Genomic DNA, 21,683 nt, shown 5'->3' with positions numbered 1-21,683 from the left:
CATTTTAGGTTCGGTGACCTGGTGGCCGGGAGTTTGTCTGTGAGAAAACATTTTTGTCTTGAGGTATTTAGTGTAGTTTTTGTGTTGCTTAGTCTTTTCGTTGTCATATTCTTGAATTATGGCTGCTGAGGACTATAGAGTTCTTGAGGCTATTCGACTTTTCAGTGAGGCTGGGAGGTTGGATTTAGTTATTGGTAATACTGAGGGCCCGTAGCGGCCTCACCGTCAAGCTTCTGACGGTGTCCCCGCTGTGGTGGCGGCCTGTGTCACCCCCAAGCGTTCCCGCTCGGGGGCGTTGAGTGAGCGTGGCCGCTCTCGTGTTAAAAAATCGGCCCAGAATGTACAGGCACGGAAGATGGACGAGGTGGCGAGTGACGACGCCCAGCGGTCTTTGGTTACGGCAAGGCCTGCTCAGGTAGAGGTTTTGACTGCTTGGGGTCCGCGGGAGCTGTTTCAGGCCCCGACGATTTCGGTGCGGGCGGGCTCGGTGTCAGCACTGCGGGGGAGGAGAGGTGCTCCGTGTGGTGGGCAGAAGCGTTCTGCTTTGGCCTCCGCGTTGGTTTCAGCGTCTGTTACCCGGGGAGGGGGTGAGGAGCGGGTGCGCGTTACTTGCTCACCGTCGCTCCCCCAATTGAATACCTTTACTTTCGATGGGGATGGTCATAACTTGGCGAATGTTTCCACGAGTGATTCTATGCCGAATTTGAGTGTGTTGGGGGGAGTTGCAGGCCCTCTGTCTCCTGTTCGTTCTTTTCAGAGGCAGGAGGTTAATGTACGGAACAGAAGCTTCAAGTTCAAGTGGCAGAGCCATTTTTCGGTCAGGGTGCTATGGGACAATTCAACCCCTTGTTGTTTTCCCCTTCTCTTTCCAATAGGGGTGACGTGGTCTCTGTCCATAGTGGGTCAGTAGGCGAAGGGGAGTGGGCGCAGTCAGGTGGTTGGGTGGATATGTCTTTTGGGGCTCAGGGCCAGGAAACTCGCAGGTTGACTTCTCCTGTTCCTATATTAGGGACCAGTAAGGTGGTTCCTTTGAATGTATTGCCTTCTGGTTCTTTTCCCTCTAAAGGAGTCGGTCGAAGGACTCATGGTGTGGGAGCTGGGTCTTGGGAGGGACTGGATGTTTTTCCTTCTTGGGCTGAGGGTGTTCGTGGGGACGGTAAAGGCGGGAGTGGAGTGAGTTTTGGTCTTCAGGAGGCCAGTGATGTAGGGGCTCAGAAGCAGGTGGCCCCTGTTGGCCAATCTTTAGGACCTGGGTCTGCTGTGTTACAATCTGTGCTGGAGTGGAGCAGTGGTGAGGAGGTGGTGGAGCCTTCCCCTCCTCCTCGTAGGGTTGGTTTTCCTCCAGGTGAAGTGGTGCTGCAGGATAAGAGTTTTATGCAGGGAGATTGGTTGAGGGGGCTTGTTGGTCCTGGTGTTAGTAGTCAGGGGCCCGGCACATCAGTACAACCTTTTTCTTTTCAGGTCGGGGATCACCGTGGGACAGCGGAATCGGTAGGGCGGAGTCCAGCCCATTTTCGCCGAGGAGAAGGGAGGGAGGAGCCCAGCGCGGCACATTCCGTACCGGCGGGGGATCCTGGCTTGGTCAGCAGATGCAGGTCCGGCTCGACCTCGCTGGCCCCTACATATCTTCACACACGGAGGATGGATTATTCTATTGCAAATCCTGGGAGGAGTAATAAAAGGTCAGGGGAGTACCGGCATGTGCAGTCGGCTCCCCCTTAAAGTGTTCAACAAAGGGTTGGTAAGGCTACGGTGATGTGAGGCCTCAGGATATTTTGTTACAAGGTTTTCGTGATGGTTTCAGACTGGGATATTCAGGCCCTCGGATGCGGAGGTGGTCAAGGAATTTGAAATCAGCTGATGAGTTTCCAGCGGTGGTACAAGAGAAACTAGATAAAGAAGTGCTGGAAGGACGGATGGCAGGTCCTTTTGTTGATTGGCCTTTGGAAGACTTGATCATCTCCCCAATAGGACTTGTTCCCAAACAGGAGCCTGGACAGTTTTGGTTAATCCAACATTTATCATGGCCAGAGGGTGCCTCAGTGAATGATTTCATTGATGAAGAGTCAGCATCAGTGTCCTATTCATCTGTGGATGTGGCCATGTCCTTGGTAGTGGCAGCGGGCCCTTTAGCTGAAATGGCAAAATGCGATATCAAATCAGCATTTAGATTGCTTACAGTCCATCCTGAGGACTGGTGTCTTCTGGGTATCCATTTCCGGGGGAAGTGGTACGTGGACAAAGCACTGCCAATGGGTTGCTCGATGTCCTGTGCTCTTTTCGAAACTTTTAGCACTTTTGTACAGTGGTTTTTCACTCACAGATCTGGTCATGAGCTGGTCACTCACTATCTAGACGATTTCTTTTTTGTGGGGCCCCAGGGATCCTCTGAGTGTCAGGCAGCATTGGAGACATTTCAAAACCTTCTGACTTTTTTGGGAGTGCCATTAGCACCCGAAAAGACAATGGGTCCTTGCACGACCATGTCCTTTTTGAGAATTGAGCTTGATTCAAGATCTATGCAGGCTCGTTTGCCTCAGGATAAGAAAGTGAAAATGCTGGACCTCTTACAAACAATGTTGGCAAAATCAAAAGTTACAGTGAAGGAGATACAGGTCCTGTTGGGTCATTTGAATTTTTGCTTGCAGGGTGGTGAGGGCGGGCAGAACTTTCTGCAGGCATCTGGGCAGGGCTCTGTCTGGTCACCGTGTGCGTTGGACAGCTGGAGTGAAACAGGATTTGCGGATGTGGTCCGCCTTTTTGCATTCCTTTAATGGGGTGCCTTTGGCCCGAGAGGAGGACTGGTTGTGGGAGGTTCAAATTTTTTCTGACGCAGCAGGCAGTGATGGTTTTGGTTTATATTGGCAAGGCAGGTGGTGTGCGGAAAAGTGACCGGAATTATGGTCGAATGGTGGTAGAAGTATTGCTTTCCTGGAACTGTTTCCGGTGTTGGTAGCTTTGAAACTGTGGGGGCACGAATTTGCCCATAAAAAAGTTTTGTTCCGCATTGATAATCGGGCTGTTGTGGACATTATCAATAAACAGTCTGACAAGGATCCCCAGATTCTGAAATGGCTGCGAGTGTTTGTGTTGGGGTGCCTTAGATATGACATCAGCTTTAAGGCGCTGCACATTCCTGGTGTGGACAATGACATTGCGGATGCTTTGTCTCGTTTGCAGTGGGAGAGGTTCCATGGGCTTGCCTCGGAGGCGGACAGGACACTGACACGCATGCCGGAGCACCTTTGGGAGGTCGGCAACACAGGGTCCTACAGTTGGTGGTAGGTTCGTTGTCATCTTCTACTCGAGCCGCATATGACCTGGCTTGGAGGGACTTTTTGGCATCTGGAGCTTGCAGGCTTGAACCTGGTTGGAGGCGTCTGGATGATGTGGTTCAATTTATTCTGACATGATAGATAAAGGGTTATCTAGGGTTATTATTGCTGGGAAGTTAGCTGGCATATCCTTCATGGGTAAACTCCTTTGGGGATATGCTCCTTCGGCCGGTGAAGTGGGGAGGAGATTGTTGGAGGGCTGGGCTCGAGAAAGCAGTATGCAGAAGTCAGTTCGTAACCCTTTGTCTTGGCAGAACTTGGCCCGGGTGGTGGAAGCACTACCTTCTGTTTGTATGGATGATTTTGAGGTTTGCTTGTTTTCCACCCTTATGGTGTGGATGTTTTTTGGAGCATTTAGGGTTTCGGAGTTGTTGGGCTCTAAGTTCCATCAGGGTGTGAGTTGGGGGGATGTTCATTTGTCTGAGAAAGGGGTTCATGTTTGGCTACATCGTTCAAAAACAGATCAAAGAGGTAAGGGTAAGGGTGTTTGGTTGGAGGCTTCCTCCCCTTGTATTACGTGTCCTTTGCGGTGGGCCAGGAGATGGTGTACTGTTTCTGGTGGGGCTTTGGAGGCTGGGGTTTTTCAGCATGCAGATGGCGCCAGGGCCACCGATTATTAGTTGCGCATGGTTCTCCGCATGGCTTTGAGTAGTATTGGTTTGTATGATAAGAAGTATGGCACTCACTCTTTTCGAATTGGGGCAGCAACTGAGGCTCATAATCGGGGTTGGTCTGGGCAAGATATTATGTGCTTAGGGCGTTGGTCCTCCAGGTGTTTTCAGCGCTATGTACGACCTGCTGTGGGCGATGCGCATGCGTCTTCATCTTTGTCTTAAAATTTTATGCTGCCTTTTTCATTCCAGGTTCGGTGGCTGGTCCCCGGTCAACGGCTCTGACTATTTGGATTGTGGGCCATTAATTCGTGAAGCACGGGATAGCTATTTTGGATCATTTCTTGGTTTTAATGAACGTTTTTTCAATGTTATTTGGAGAGGGAGGGGGGCATGTGTTGGAAGGAGTTGGTGCCTGCTCTTAATTCTTGGTTGGGTGGGGGCCCCTGTCCTGATGTTTTAGTTATTCATCTGGGTGATAATTATTTATGCAAGGTGAAGGGTGTGGTCCTGTTACGTGCAATAAAGAAGGACCTTTCTCTATTGAAGCAGCAGTGGGCGGGTTGCCATGTTTTTGGACGGAATTGGTTCCGAGGCGATCCTGGAGAGGAGCTCACAAACCCAAGGCAATTGATGAGGCTCGGAAAAAGATTAACTCCGAGGTTGCTAAGTTTTGCAGGGACCTGGGTTTTGATTGTGTGTCGCATGGTGACATACGGTATGATGCAGTGGAATTCTTTCGGGATGATGGTGTACACCTTTCTCGGTTAGGTATGGACCTGTATCTATTGGAGTTGCGTGAAGTTCTGTTTCGCTGTCTGAAGATTCAGGAGTTTGCTGGGTAATCTCGCATTTTTCGTTTCCTAGTCTATCTGCAAGGTTTTTGGGGGGCAGAAAGGTGGGTGTATTTCTCCACCCCCCACCCCCGCTTTTTGGGTGGCGGGGTTTAGTTGTTTTTTGTCAGGCTTGGTAAGTTTGTGTTTTTTTTACTTGGTTGGCACATTCGGCAGGGGGAATTGGAAATGACGACTGTTTGGGATGGTTGTATAGGTTGGGGGACCAAGAGGGGTTTGAGGGCAAACAGTGGAGCTTGTTTTATGCTTTGGAGGGTTTGTAAAGTTGAAATGTTTATGCAGGGTTTTTGCATTGTTGGATTTGTAATAATGTAATGTTCGGGTGGGGGCGGGGTCAATGACGTGTTAGGGGTGGGGGCGGGCTGGGGGAAAATTAAGGAAGTTATTATTTAGTGAGGTTTAGTTTTGTAAGGCATTGGCCGAGGTTTTAATTTGCACCTGTTTCAATAAAAGCGGCCTTTTTCACACACATATACTTGTCTGGTGGTCTGCTCACTCCCCCCTCGCCCCTCCCTCCCAAGGCGGTGGGCGCGCTGATGTCTTGTTGCCATGTTTAATAGCCGCATGCTGTTCTGTCAGTGTGGATCTGCTGGCTGAAGGCGGCGGGCGCGCTGATGTCTTGTTGCCATGTTTAATAAACCTTGTACTTGAACCGAGTCTCTGCTTCATGTTGTAGTCACAACAGGTTTCAATGTCGAACGTGCATATTAGTCATTGTTCGAAGCATCAGTTCATGAATCTGCATAATTGTGGCAATAAATTGTATACTGGCTAGTATTAGCAGAGTTTAAACAAAATATAGGACTGAGGATGTTATTTGGACATCAATAAATTCAGAACTTTTCAATTATAGGTTTTGTCCCAGAACACTAAATCATTATCTAACTAGACCATACTCTAATTATTTTGTTAATTTATAATAGTTCTTTTAATCCAATTTAGAATATTCTATAGGTGCACATATATTTACCCGTTGGTGATGTAAGGTGTAAAAGCTGGTATGTCCTGCAAAGGTCTTCATTTAAGTTCTTCTTTATCCCATGTGACAGTTAGCAGCAATCTCCTGAGACACAGGCTTAATCTTGTGGTCCACAGTTGGACACTCAGGCTGAAGGCATCTGCTGAGCGTCTAGTAGCGTTTCATTCCACTCCAGTTTATCTGACTCTAAGCCTTTAATGATAGGGAAGTATATAGGATGTTTGTCTACGTTCCTGATTCCATGAGGTCCTAGTAGTTTTGATCTGGCAAGGGTTTGAACCTATTAAAAGACTCGTGGAAGAATCCGTTCGGAGCAGTCACCCGACCGCCACATCAGGAGACTGAAGATTAAGAGGTAACTACGATTAAATTTAAGAAGCCACACAATGTGCAGCAAATAAGGACTGTACGATCAATTGTAATTGGTTCAACAGAGCTTGCAACTTTCAGACCAATTATGGTCGTAGAAGAGGTATTTTGTGAGTTATATAAAGAGCCCCTTCTTGACAAGATGTAGTTGCTAAGAACACTTATAAGTCACTTGGGAGATTCAGAGCCTGAAGATTAGCCCAATGTGCCCAGACAGCGGTTAAAGTTTTCTGTGGTTTTATAGAAAAATATAACGAAAGTTTGTGGCTTCATCGCTATACTTTTCCCATTTAAAATAACTATTTTGCCCAACTAAACCAACCAAGCAGAGAAAATGGCTGTTCAGGTTTAGGAAAGTAAAAAACCACATTAATTGTCCCAGACATGAACCGGCTCTACACCGCTCTGCAGACTCCTTGCTTTGTTCTTAATATGCAAATAATTACAGGGACTGTTTCCATGACTCTTTTTCCAGTATTTATATCTTCCTGTACATGATATCTATGCTTCTGTTTAGACTATTGCTGGAATAGACCATTGACTCTCTAAGTGCAGAACAATCCACCCTGCTTTGTCTTTAAAAAATACCCAATAGAAAATAATCCCATTGTTCTTAAAATGTTTCTCCATGGCCTATCCTTCTCCCCAACTTTGTGTTCAATAATATCCTATTAGCCAACCAGAAATCTAGAGCAAGACTGCAGAGGATCATTCCAAATCCCACTTAGATAAGAGGGATTTACCTGCTCATGTAGTTTATGCTCCACTGTTGTAATATTTTGTGTGAAATTTCTCTCGAGGCTGGACTTGATATGGCTGAATAACGACTGTGTGAGAGGAAGGGTTAACCCAAGAGGCTGTACTCGATCTGGCACGAAGTGTGTGACAGGAGGTTCCTTCCAGTATTGATTGGTATCTATTGGAAGAGTCGTGTAAGATGGTGGTCACTCTAGGACTAGTTAGAGTGCTTATTAGGATATCTCTCTTGGGCTGGTTAAACCTCCAGTGGGATGCATATATGAAATGACTATGCCTCTTTTTGTCCCTACAGTAACTTCTCTCAAGGACTGCAGGAGCTCTTATCGGAGGCCAGAATGATGGACATGGCTGCGTCGATCACGTATGTGATCAAGCTTTTTGGCATGTATGAGGGCAAGACTGATGATGGGCATGTCTGTCATGGAATCATCATGGAGTACCTGGAGAACGGTAGCCTGGCCTCTCTGCTACACCGTGTCAACCCACTGCCTTGGGAGCTTAAGATCCGTATTCTGCATGAAGTAGCCCTAGGCATGAACCGCCTTCACAGCTTGAAGCCACCCTTACTGCACCTTGACCTCAAGCCCAGCAATGTACTCCTGGACGATGACCTTCATGTTCGAGTAAGCACTTGGAACTTTAATAGTTAGTTGGCTGGACTGATGGATGATGTGGATGGATTTCTCATAGTTTAACTGTTTTTGTATACGTTACTAGTCAAGAACAAGATCAAATTATTTATTACCTAGGAGTTTCTTGTAAAGTGCAGGACATCTAGCCTGGCAGCTTCTTCAGAGCATTGACAGAATGAGAAGAGGTCTAACGTGGCAGAGAGTCTCATTGATGTGAGGTGATGCATCCCTGTTTGGCATTCTGAGAACGCTACTCTTGTTGATGCCAGAGATCTGGTGAATTCTAGAAGTCATTTGAACTATAGGTTATTGGAATGTTCTCCCAGACTGGAGACTGGGGTACTAGGCATTCCTGAGTTTAGGCCCTACATGGCTTTGTTCTTTTAACGTTTGTTGCTGGGAAAGGTGGACATACGTCAATTGAAGGTCCATAACTGGACTGGAAACATCACAGGACTCTAGGTAAAACTGACATCTTAACCACACTGATTCATTCAAGCTAGGAGATGAATTTCACATACCATCTTGACAAATGCAGCCTCAGGACTGCAAGTAGATGTGGGAAATTAGCCTAGTATAGGTCATTAGCTGAATGTGTGACCTTTACCGTCAGAACGTCTGTCCATCTCAAGAGGATGGGGCTCTAGAGCTTCAAGGCAATGACCTAGCTAAGCCAATGGTTAAATTTTTTCCTCACATTGATTAAGCTACTTACTCAAACTGGTTCAGATGTAATTAGATGGTAGCATGTGAGGTTTCCAGGATACTCAAGGTGAGTAAATCATCATCTGGGAAGAACTTTCATTTATTTTTCTTGCCTCCAAATCAAAGTTCCTTATGCCCTGATCTGTCCTGATATGATTCTCCATGAATTCTGTTCAGATTGGCTTACATAGCTGAAAGGTAGCTCAGGCCTCCCCGTTAATTGGCCATTAATAAGGTAAGACTGGCTGAAGTCCAACCTCTTAACTGCTTTCTCCAGGAAGACCCATTCCACTATATCAGTGGCGTTCTTGTCATTGAGAGACACAATGATTACAAACACTTTCCTCTGCTTTCTCTACAAAAGGGATCACCCACCTCATATCGTCATGGGTCTCTTTCTCCTAGATAATTCTTGGTTGGTTATCCCTGGAATTAGATCACCAGGACACATGGCATTATATCGAGAAGGGCTGATAGGCCTGTATCTAGGCTACAGACATGGGTTATTCAGACTATAGGTAATATCCGCTTCCCCCACAAAGAAAGTAGTAGTGCCAGAACTACTGAATGAACTTTGATACACAGTTGGAAGTAAACCAGCTGTATAAGTGCCCAGAGAAGCCACGTGGGCCAGGAGTGTTATAAGCTTCATGAACACTTATGTCCCTAGTAACTGCCACTTCTACTATAGACTTGAAATTCAGCACTATATATGTGGCTCGGACTACGAGGAATTGGCCACCTATACTTACTCGTAGAAAGTTTGAAACACCCAGCTTGGGACTTTGTCCCACGTCAGGGTGACAGTCTCCATAACATATGTCCTCTCAGTCAGTGTTTTCATTTATCTTGCTAACTAAGTAATTGATGTGTTCCCCTGGGTCCTAGAACTTCCTCTTGTGGCACAATTAATATAGTCTTATCCATTACACAGATATGGTGGCATGCTAATTGCAACCTACCTCATTAATATTCATTAGTCAGGTCGATTTGCAACCCAAATGTAATTGCAAATTAGGAAATAAACATTTTGTACATTTAGAATACCAAATAGCGATTCAGTCAAACCTAGTTTAATCATGCCGTTAGTACACTCAAGTAACCCGTTGGACTCCACTCTAAGCAGGTTTGCAATATCACAGACCAATTGCCAGAGCAAACGTAGTATCCATGTCAGCCATTGAGGTGAACACAAGACCATTATCTGAGTGAAATTAATTAACTGCTCCCATCGCTACCAGACATTGCAAATCCATTATGACTAATGAATCTCTCTGGCTGCATCCATACAATCAAGAATATGAATCCATGGCTATCAATATATACTTACATTGGTCAACAGAATTTATTGCGCCAATATAGTACAAAAAAATCACCCTGAATGGGATGTTGGAGATTGTGAGAGAGGCTGGCAGGGGTCTCTTATCAGTAGATGGTTTGCTCTGTTGAAAATGTCACATTTTCTAAAATAGTCTTGAGTTTTTGTTCTTTAAACAAGACCACATTTGGCATTGATGTAGCATTGCATTAACCCCAGCATGGACAGATGCCAACCCCTCATGTATTTCTCAGAATACATCTAATCTGGATAGCTTATTAGGAATAATCCTGTCTCCCACTCCTGGTACAGTGATTACAGGAGTGTGGTCTGAATTAAGGGTGTAGGGCTATCTAGGAGGAAAGCCTGTGTGAGGCTTTCTGCCTTATTCAGTTGTATGTATGGCTGTTAAAATATCTGTGTCAATCGTCTTAGATCTGGTTAAGGGTGCTACTCTGACGGTCTGATTTGCAGCTTTGGCAGCAAAGTCAGCCGCACATTTCCCTTTGCCATGAAGTCTATCATGCTGATGGCTCAAATTGAGACTCACATGGGCCAAGCTCATGTAGTAAGACAGCTACTTTTCCCGAAATCTTTTTATTCTTGATAGGTTTTCCCTTTGAATCCTTGAATTAATTCAAGCGCCAATGTTGCAAGCCAACATTATATCTTTGCCAACAGAAGGATGAATCCGACAAAGTGAGTGTGGGAACTAATAGATCAGCCTTCTGTAATGCAAGCAACAGGGCGTGAAGTTCTGCATGTTGTGCAGTGCTATTGCCTAAAATCTTAGTGTGGGTGCACTTTGGACAGAGTTCACCTTCTTACACTTCACCTTGCACTGCCGCGTAGGCTGCTGAGTAACTTATATTTTGTTCCTGCAACTGGTTAAGCAGAGCAATCCGTCAAGAACACCTTCTGATAAGATTCAATGTGTATGGCTTTTGGAGTTCGAGTTACATTCTCTTCGTATTAGAGAAAAGCCTGTTTATGAAAAATTGCATCATCCACTGCACTTAAAGAAAAGGCCTACTGCACCCACCTCATGTGTAGGGGGCGAGCATTGGGAGAAACCACAATCATGAGTTTTCCTTGCGCCGAAGGGTGCGCCTTGAAAATAGCTCTTTATACAGTTGTAAGAATTTTTTTTAATGGAAGCAAAATGTGCTTCAGCTGGAAAATACAAGTGAGACTTGTATGCTATAGAAACTATCTTTCCCTCATTTAAGGTCACAAAAGTATAACAAGAGTAGCTTGGTTTGACTGAGAACTAGGTTGGTCTTACTGTCTCTAGTTTGTAAATATTTTGTCTCTATCATGTCTGCTTGCAGAGCACACAAGATATCAGTCTGTCTGTCCATTGTTGTGCTGGAAACGTGAGAGAAATCAAGACATACAAGGAATATATTTTCTCAGCATTGTGAGGCAAGTAGGTGCATCCAAAAGTGGGGATTGCAGCTATTTATGTGTGTCTAGAGGCTGTAAGGTAGCACGTTGCTTAAGGAAATCAGATGCCAAACCCTTGCCCTCATTGGATAGCTCATATCTGAGGAAAGTCACAGTAAAATAAAATATTTTTATTTGCATTTTTTTCCAATAACAATATTACAGTTATGTCATCATCAATCAACAGCACCCGACTCCCAGCACTCCACCCCCCTCGCCACATGTCTAGAAATATTACTGCATTCTTTTTTCCAATCCAGCTCCAAACTTCTATGTCCACTATTGTCCTCATCGCAGTGTCTCGAGTCCCATCGTACCTTCCATACCCTGAAAGTGCCCTTATCTTACTACCCCTCTTGCAATCCTCCATCAAGGCCATGATATTTTCGCCATTTGTTCCAAATTCTTCCAAATTTCTTGGGACAACCTCTCGCCTTATAGGTGACCCTTTCTGCCGTCATATAGAGGTCCATACCCATCCTCCATTCCTCAATCTGTGCAGTCGTGCTCGCCCCCCAATATTTGCCTACATCTCTCTTAGCTACTACAAAGACCAGGACCAGGAAGATCAATAGTGGGCGCGCCAAATCTATATTGTTAGTCATTCCTAATAAGATAAGCTTGGGGTCCATGTGCAAAGGAGCTTCCAGTACCGCTGCCAATTCTTTCATTATCTCCCCCCAACATGTTTGGATCCTTGGGCAAGACCATATTATATGGAAAAAATCTCCCCCTTCCTGGCCGTATCTGAGGCAGTTCGTATCTCCTATCTTCCCAATTTTGTACAGTCGTACCCTATCAAAGTAAGTCCTATGCAGTACATTAAATTGTATGAGGCTCAACCGGGATTTAATGGCTACCTCCCTCTGGTGCATAAGTACCGTGTCCCAATCTACCACATCCATCTCTCCTACATCTCCCTCCCATTTAGTCCTAAGAGCGTCCAGGCTGACTGGCATGTTGTTCATAATGGTTCTATATGTAAGTGATACTGCCCTTTCGGGTATATGTTCCTGCAGTAACCTACCCTCCAGGTGAGCATACTCGGGTAGGGTATCTTCTGTTATCCCTTCTGCCTGCCACGCATGACGCAACTGAGCATATTTCAGGTATTGCGTGGGGAGCAGTCCAAATTCTGTCCTCATAGCCTGAAATGACTTCAGAACACCTCTTACAGTCACGTCCCCTATCGTTGATATACCTATATCGTCCCATTTCTTGAATCCTTTCAATTTATTCAGTTCCCCTAGCCAAGTGGACCTCCACAATGGCGTTTGTCTAGTAAGCTTTTTCTCCAATCCTATGGTCCTGGTCGCTCTATTCCAAATTGTCAACATCAGTCTAGTGGCCGGCAGTAGCTGGCCCTTCCCTTGACCCCCATATAAATAGTAGGTGTATGGACGGTTACCTATAATACTCCTATCCAGAGCATATGTGGGGTGGGTGACCGAGGCGTGGACCCAATCATTAACCACCATGAGGAAAGTCACTGTAAGGTACGCAATCTTTGATTTTATAAAGTTAATCCTGTATCATGTGATGAACCTGAAATCATTGCGGGAAAGCCAGCTGTATTTCCTGAATGTAGTAGTATTGTTTTCCAATTTTACATTGCTTCCAGCCTTTTATAAAAGTTCTTGTACATTCATTGGGTGTTCTTGATGATATTCCTCACCACATCAATGGGCTATTCCACATCTCTGGATTTGGGCATCCAATTTTGATTGCCTTTGGTAAAAGGCGCTCTTCCATGTATGATAGTAAACAGATTGTAACCTGTCACTATGCAGGTCATTTGGTATATACAAACAATTTTCCTCACTTTAAGTTTCCAGTCTCCCTCCTACTCTTAGTCATATGCATTGCACCTTCAGTAACACAATGGAACCTCTCAAGCTCACGATTTCCTTCATGATGATAAATGTGAACGTATGTTCCACCCCAGTCTGTCCTAAAACTTTTTGGGCCTTTAACTGAGCAGTGCCTATAATCAATCTCTAAGGTACTCCTTTTCTCTGAAAGACCTCATCTAAGAAACATATAACAGAATCCAATTCTGGCCTTTTTGAAAATAATAGTTAATAGTACTAGCTGCTTCAACACCTTAAAAAAAATCTAATTCTGGCCATTTTGAAAAATTGATAGCACTAGAATAAATGTACATCTACCATTCTTCTGCACTATATGTTCCATCATATCAATCCCTATCGTCTCCCAACTCATGTTAGGACTTTAAAACTACATTTATGTCCTGTACAAAGTCCTGTGCAATTTAGCAAGAGTCCTACATTTCTCACCTCAACATCTATCTTGGGCCACCAATAAAATTAATTGACTCACTTCTTTCGTTCCGGAATTCCTAGATGTCCTTTGTGACAGAAATCAGAACTTTTTCTCTTAACCTAATCGGTAGAGCCACTCTTGCACCATGTAACAACTTTGTATCTATTACAGAAAGATCATCAGGCACTTCCCAAAATTATTTACACCCATTTTCCATTTTTTTTACCTCTAGCCAATTTTCCACCACACATCTTTTCCTCGCTGTAATTCTTAACATTCAGAGCTTCCCACTCTTTTGTCATAGCCTCTATAATTACTACCCCCATCCCCTCTCCCCACCCAAGCATGCCACTCGGTAATCCTCCCAGTTATATTTTGGCACTTAATCTAAACGTAGAGGAAGACCGCAAACAGTGAGCTACTCTGTACTCCTCAGGAACATATTGTGTTTTGAAATGGAATCCATTAGTCTCATTGAAAACCGAGCAATATGGGGGCTGATGGCAAACCCTCTGTGGTAAGAAGCTTTGTTAGTGGTTTATGAGCACATTTAAATAAAACCTCTAAGCCCATATAGATTGCCTGAAGTGCTTCAGACCACATACAGCAGCCAGAGTATCTTTCTTTTCCACAGGGTAACTCTCTTCTGTCGGTTACAGTGCTCTTGAAACGTAAGCTACAGTAAATTCCTTGGTAACATGAACCTTCTGTGATAGGACTGCCCCCATTTCTCTGGAACTTGCATCCATGGTCAAAATGCAAAGAGCATTTGGATAAAACATGTGTTTTACCTAAATGCTCTAGTTAGCAGAACAAACGTCAGATTTAATATGTATAAAGTCTTGTTGGCAGCTTTCAGACCACCGAAACCTGCATTCTGTTTTTGAATATTTGTCTAAACATAAAAGATTTTTTCCAAAAAGTTGCACACAGCTTTTGTATAGAATTCATCTAAGAACCTTAATTCATCTTTACTGGAATGAGCTGGGGCATCTCTGATTGATTTTACTAACTCTTTTTGGGCTTGATCCCTTCTCTACTAACTTTAGACTGTGGACAGTAAATGTGCAATTACAAACTCTGATTTCAGAGCATACACGTTGAAAGTATTTAACTACTTCTACAAGCATCCGTTATACTGTTTGCTGTTAGCTTTCATCATAAAAAAGTTGTCTTCTAAAAACACAGCGCCGTCAAATCCTTTACATTTACTGTTGAAATTCTATAGTAGCCGAAGTCAAACCTGAATGGCAAACTGAGACAACGATGACCCATGAGCGTCAGGAATGTAATCAAACCCACCGTTTACTAACCATCAGGCACTTCCAGAAGATAATCCTCTACATCCCTTGCTCCATATACCCCTGTGGTACTTTTCCTGCATACCTTTGCTGAATGCCCCTCCATGCCAAATGTGGATCATTTTCGATTAATCGCTGGACAACTCTTACTAAATGCTAAGTGACATTGACTTCTACACCTGTAACGTTTTTCCCTTTCTAATTTATGTGAACTGTTTTTCTTATTCTTTACCCAGTTATCCCTCGCGCATCCATGGTTATCGGGGAAGAGTTGAATCTTAGCTATATGCTTATTATTGGATTTTGCTCTCCCAACAACAGCCCTTAACCCTGTGGAAGAATTTTCTAATGCACCTTTTGCCTATTTGTTTGAAATCTCAGCCTTGTGTACAACAGCCATTACCTTACTATGTTGTGAATCTTCATAAGCTTATATCTTCTCCCGTGCATGCCCATTATTTGCATGTAGTATAGTTTGATCCCCCAAAAACTTTGTAATATGGGGAACCAAACTTTAGTAGCTAGATTTTCAGTGATGACATTTGCTCATCGGTTCATTCAGCCTTCCTCTTCAAATAAATTAAATCTTTCTATTGGAATACATAAAGATGGTGAATAATTGAAGTGAAAGAAAGCAAGTAACTATGGTGTCCTGCTCCGCTTAACTTTAGAAACACATTCATTTTGAAAGACATCGTGCAGCACCCTGTAAAAATATGACAAGAAATCTTCAAAATTCAAAAAGAGTACTTCATTGATATGGAGAACCGTTTCACCTTAGTGGATCATATTATATCAGTGAATTGAGAAGTATTTTTTAAAGTAATAGTTTTCAAAGATAAATTAAGAAACATTCATGTCCCCCACTACCCCACCCTGATAACAATGCCTGTAGTAAACTAAAGACAAGTCTGTTGTTAAATGCACCCTTTGGTGTCCTGGGTTGCTATTATACATGAACAACATTAAAATTTATTAAATCAAGCACAGGAGAAGGATTTTTTAAAGCCTACATACTGAAGTAATGCATTTCAAGGGCCTCTTATATATGATAATGAAGAAAAAGGAGGGAAAATTGAATGAAGCAATTGCCTAGAATCACACAATTTGATCAGGTGGGAAAGCCAGGATTGATCCAGAGTTTTCTGGTTTCATATTGTGCAATTCTTCCCCACCCAACTTCCACCCTGCAGGCATCAATGTGGCCCTCGGACACACAAGACCAAGGGTTTGACCCCTCAGAAAAAAATTGCAAGTACCCATGCTTTAGAAAAACATTTCCCTGTGTAGATAGACTTAATATCTTTTCAATACAGTTATACACTTTGAGATCCCCAGGAGTAAAATAATTGGAGAAAAAAAATTCTTCCTTTCCTAAGTAATTTCCTCATCATCAGAAGTGTTATGATTAAACAACTTTGTTACTCTCCATTGGTTTACTTACAATTGGAGATCTTGTCCAGTTGGTTTTGACCAGACACATTTCCATCACAGCATTCCAGAATCTGTCCTTTGTTTCTGCTAAAGCAGCATCATTTGCCGTGCGCGGTTGAAGGCAACTGCCTTTATCCACCAATCAATCTTTAACTTCACTTGATACTACCAATAAAAACTCCTGTTTTCCACTTCGAACACAGTTTGCAGTTCTTGACTTTGAATACCATCATCTGTTTTACATACTTGCACGTTTCTACATACTGGTGATACATAGAGCGTACAAGAGTCCCTTCTGTAGTGTACATTTCTCCTACTTTAGATTTCTGTCAGAGACTTGGCACTCGGGCCTATCTTCCCCTTTCCATACTCTTTCTAGAGCTCACTCACTCTGTCGTCGGATTTACCTACACATTGATGTTTGTTAATGAATCTACCCTAGTACCTACACAATCAGTCTACTGTAAAAAAAATGTATTGGCATTTTATGATAAACAACACATTTGAGTCATGGCAATTCAGAACTTGAGCAACCAACAAACTTAGTGTTTCAGATATATCTTCTTGTGTGGTCCTGTCTACTGTACCTCAACACACCAAGGAGCATGTTACATGACATCTAAAAGGCAATAAAAATGTGTTTAAAAAAATTTAGAACTTGAGCAACAACACAAAGAGCAGGGCACATCCAGGAGACCCAACAAATGTACAAACAGTGGTCACATAAGCTCAAACAGCCAAAGCTGCCTTGTAACAGGAGTGGGAGACAGCCCAGTAGTCTAGTACAGAAGCAATAACAGAATCATGCCTCTCAATTCTCCTTAAGTAATGTCCCACCCAAATCGTGACCCAGAACTCAAAATCTGTGAGGCCTCAAAGGTGTACCCGTTCATTCCAGTCTATCTTATCATGCATCCTATAACTCATGGGGATGTAGAATCGCAGAAGCCAATATGTAAAACATAAATAAACAGGGTAACCAAACTGTCTCGGGAATCACACAAGCCAGTCAATAAAAAGGAAACTAATACATCACAACCGCGAGGGAGAGGTAGGACAGCCTCATAGGTGCCAATGGAGATCCTGGTGACAGGAACAATTCATGGGAATTCCGGAGAGAGGGAGAGTGGGGTGGGGGGTACACCAATAGGGCTACAGCAAAAGGAGACAACGGTGCACCCCAGATCACAGCCAACAGGCATACCTAGTGCCCTTCCCTATCACTTTTGGCTGGCCCAGCTTGTCTGTCGGGACTCCCTTTTGCATCACCCTCTGGGTGCTCCCAGGCCTCCTCCACCTCTGTCCACGACCCCATAATTGGTCGTCGCGGCACCTCTCTAGCATCTTCTCGAATCGGGGACCCTCTCTTTGGCCCTGGTCCACATTGTGACCTTCGACACCCACGTATCTGTCACTAGCGCCATCGTGGACTTCCATTGCTATTCTTCTCTTAGCAAACAGGGTCAAATCTAAGAATCTAGAGCTCACCTTCCGCATCCTAGGTCCTTCAAATATTCTCAATAGACAGACCTGAGACAACTGAGAGTCAGGCACAGGATGGCATTCAGTATACAAATCACTGTATCTCAGTATGGATGTAACTGGGGACAACTGCAGGTCCTGTGGCAAAAAATCTGTATCCAAAAGCATCCATCTTTGACAACCACGCCATTCACCACCATAGATGACCTGTATTCTGTGGGGTGTCCGGTAAGTCACATGAACATAATTAAATTGCATGTATCTCAATCTCATGTTCCTGGAGACCTTTTTAGGATATTCCCAAACTCTGTGCCATGTTGGATCTGTAAAGTCTCCCGTTGTATCCCTTCCCACCTATGCTGAAGTGTCAGCCGGTGTTTCAGGACCATTTTGGACAGTGATTTACAGAAATCACCTCACCAAGTGGCTCGCCATGCCCATGATCACCGTATCACATGTGTCATCAGTTCATTATGCCCTCTGGCCCACAAGGTCCATGTCAAGGCCCCATAAGTTAGAAATTGACCCAGAGGCAGGTCGTAATGGGCCACCAAATCTTATAGTGGAAGCAAGGCTCCCAGTTGATAAGTCGATACACTGTCACCAGGCTGGCATCCATCCAGGCCGACAACAGCACAGCAGTGAAAAATAAGAGAGGGTCACCATGTGCGAGACCCACAAACGGTAGGGCAAGGGTATAAAGAGGCATCATCTGCACAAAGCACCTGAAACATTTCAAGGCCACCGCTAACAGCACACCTGGTCTGGGAATCGTCATTGCTGTGCAGAGCAGCTTTGCCAGCAGTGCACTCTGATGGTTAGCCTGTTCTATTGGGCGTAATTCCTCCTGTTGGGCCTTGTCAAGCCACAGGGTGACCCACTGGAGTTGTTCCTCTAAAACATATCTCAGTCTTGAGCACCGAGGCCCCCCTCATTAGGTGGGAGCTCAAGAACTCCATGACGGCCCCTATCCCAAAGCAGGGTGTGCTTTGCCGGAACCAAGAAGCAAGCACTCCCAACTGGCAGATTAATGAAAAAGAATAATAATCTTGGGAACATGACCATTTTGGACACGAAATCCTGGATATAATTGGCAGTTTACGAGATCTCCAAAAGGGAACGCAAGTATTGACTGATCTAAGGGCCCACCCCCAAGTTGCTTTCTCATAGATCTTCTAGTGAGTGAAACACTTGAATTCCCAGGTTGCTGAGCGCTGTGGGCGCACAAGGTCAAATCTGGACACCCGGTGATACGGGGAACAAAGAAGTCTTGGCTTTATTGACCCGCAGGCCAGAAAGCATCTCAAATTCCCACAGAAGGTGTAGCATGGTCGCAGCACCTGTAGGGCTATCAGAAAACTAAAGCAGGAGGCCGTCTGCTTATAGAGAAATATGTTCCTGGCCACCACTACGCCTGAGCCAAACCCAGTGGCGGCTGGTGACATTTGAAAGTGGTGAGGCGTAAATACTGAACTGTGGCGAGCGAGTTTTTAGCAAGCGAGGCCGAACCACCTATGGGGCGTTTGGGGGGTTCGGGGGGTTCTGCCATGAGAACATTTTGAAAAAAGAGTGGGCAAATGGTGCATTCTGAAGCACATTTGAGAAAGAGGTGGCTTGGCGAATACATCTCTGGGAGTAGCCAGACAAGTCTCTTTGCACTTGCACAGATACATCTCTCTCCCTGCATTCACATAGGCACAGTCACCCTGCACTCATAGACCCATTACTCGCCCTTCCCTGACATCACTAAGCCAGCATTCACCCATCCACATCACTCACTCTGGACTCACACAGGTACACTGCTCAACCTGCACTCACACAGACATCACTCACCCTGGACTCACACAGGCACACTGCTCACCATGCACTCACACAGACATCACTCACCCTGAACTCACACAGGCACACTGCTCAGCCTGCACTCACACAGACATCACTCACCCCGGACTCACACAGGCACACTGCTCAGCCTCTTGCAATACTCGCGCTCGTGCCGTGGGGGTCATGGCAACATTGTATATTTTATTAAAAGGGATACGGCTATTTTCTTTTACCAGTAGGTTACCAACAAAACAACGTTATTATGGGCAATCTCCGGAGAGGGGCCAAAAAATGAATGGGCATATCATCTAAACTGACGTGTCTCACGTGTCTGAGCTGTTTTGAGGCACAATAGTACTCAGTGTGACAAACTGACACTTTCAGAATCTTCATTCAAAGTACCCTTTGTCTGCCTCATCTCACCTGCCACAAATCCAGATTCTAAACTTTTTAAGTAATTCTGTGCTGCGTTCCGGGCTTTGTTACAGCGCCTTGGGCACCCGCGGGGCACTTGGCTGTGACTCACCTCAGCATAAACTGCTGCAGGCTCGAGTGCGCGCATTCAATTTATATCTGACGCACATGCGCTGAATCCTATGCCTCGCGACACAGAGCACCCTTCACAGCTAATGGAAAGTCAAAATTGCACGTAACCCACATGGAGGACGGCGGAAGTTAGTAACATGATCTATGCAAACTTTACACGAGCCTATGTAGCCCGGGCAGGTAGAAAGACATCAAAACAATAGAAGCTAACTGTAACATTAAGTTGAAAACGAAATCATACAAGAAAACTCATCCAGCCATACCTGAATAGAGCCCTAGGAAAGAGAGTACTCAAGCAGATCCTTAGCAAGACTCATGGTACTCGAGTCCCAATTAAAGAAGGCAATAGAAGATAGAAGTCACTAGCCAGGGTCGGCCTGTGCAGACTATGCCACATAAAAAAGGAAACCTTGGAGCATCTATTTTTGTTGTTGTAGATTTATGTAGCGCAAACTCGACCGGAAGGTATTGGAGCGCTTTACAAGAGAACAGAGGATGCTGAACCCTGGTTAAGTTTGAAGTACCCAGTTATAGCCTGCCAGAAGGAGTCTTGAAAGCAAGCAACCTTCAGGGTTAAGTCTCCACATAAGAATCTCCGGGCGCTCCTCAACCTGTGGTCTGAAAGGGTACACCCCAGGTACTCAGTGTATATAACATACTGGTCGAGTCTGTTCTATTAAACAAAGTTGTCTAACTTAACGTGAAGTTAATAAATGTGGGAATAATAGGAATAATCTTGTGTTACCTCATGCTGGGTCCTCCATGGTTCTCCCATTGATCCACCCAGTCCCTGATACCTTCTGCTGTCATGTGAACTGGTGTACCGGGCAGTTTGAGGGGGGGGAGTGAGGGGGGGATAGAATGGTCCATCAGAGCATTAGTTAAACAATTAAAATCCCCACCCAACAAAATGTCGGCTTTCAACATTGGTGCTAAAGCAGCTTAGAGTGAGCGAAAAAAGGTAATTTGTTCCTGATTTGGGGCATAAATACTTCCTACAGTAATACCCCAGCCCATCAATCTACCCTTAAGTAGGACATTGCACCCCTCCTTGTCGATGGTGAAGTGGATACTCTCAAAGGGCGTCCCTGCTCTAATCCAGGTAAGTGACCCTTGTGCATATGCGGATAGGAGGTAGCATACAACTGGCCTCGCCATCTCTGTTGTAAGCGCTCAATTTCTCCCCCAGCAAGATGAGTCTCCTGCAACATAGCCACCTGCACCCCCCAACATCGCAAATAGCTGTGAATATTATGGCATTTAGAGGCGGTGCCCATCCCTCGGAAATTACAAGACAAGAACGTTGGCATACAACGCTGGTCTTGCATCCGATCAAGCAGTGTGTGTGTGTCCATATATACCCTTTGAGCACCCCCCCTGTGACCAACCCTCCCTTATCAACAGACTATGCAATCTTGAGACAAACATAAGAACCCAAACTGTGAATTCTCTGCCCAAGAGCAGCCCAGCAACGGCTGGCCACACAAACATGTAAAGTGAAAACATTGTCAGTAGAATGCCACTTCTAGTCTCCTGGCAGGAGGCAATCCAGTAGGGGTAGGGCATGATGTGCTGGCTAAGCTAGTTCTGCGCTGGACCCACATTTGATTACTGTCTGGGCACTTAGCCAAGCTCACACCCGCATCCATGATACCTTTGATCCAGGGACTCAAAATAAACAGCAGAACCCCACATAGACAGTTTTCCCTAACCTTGAACTTCCAAAAACTCCTGCCCAGCAGTGGAAAAACACCATCTGTCAGGCTTTTTGCCAGTAATCCAGCACTTAAGATCAGATCATCCACTGA

General features: G+C 44.8%; 1 protein-coding gene across 2 annotated transcripts in view; it reads left to right on the top strand.

The window, feature by feature from the left end:
* The window catches only part of LOC147715138 (receptor-interacting serine/threonine-protein kinase 3-like), a 354,916-nt gene that overhangs the window by 66,596 nt on the left and 266,637 nt on the right, over nucleotides 1–21,683 (top strand). For both annotated transcript variants that reach the window (XM_086923624.1, XM_086923623.1), the window contains exon 3: nucleotides 7,200–7,530. In XM_086923624.1, coding sequence (XP_086779750.1) covers nucleotides 7,200–7,530 — 331 coding nt within the window. The remainder of the gene's footprint in view (nucleotides 1–7,199; nucleotides 7,531–21,683) is intronic.

This window comes from Lissotriton vulgaris, chromosome 5 (genome assembly GCF_964263255.1).
Source record: "Lissotriton vulgaris chromosome 5, aLisVul1.2, whole genome shotgun sequence".
Taxonomy (NCBI): Eukaryota; Metazoa; Chordata; class Amphibia; order Caudata; family Salamandridae; genus Lissotriton; species Lissotriton vulgaris.
This window is presented reverse-complemented; position numbering and strand designations above follow the sequence as displayed.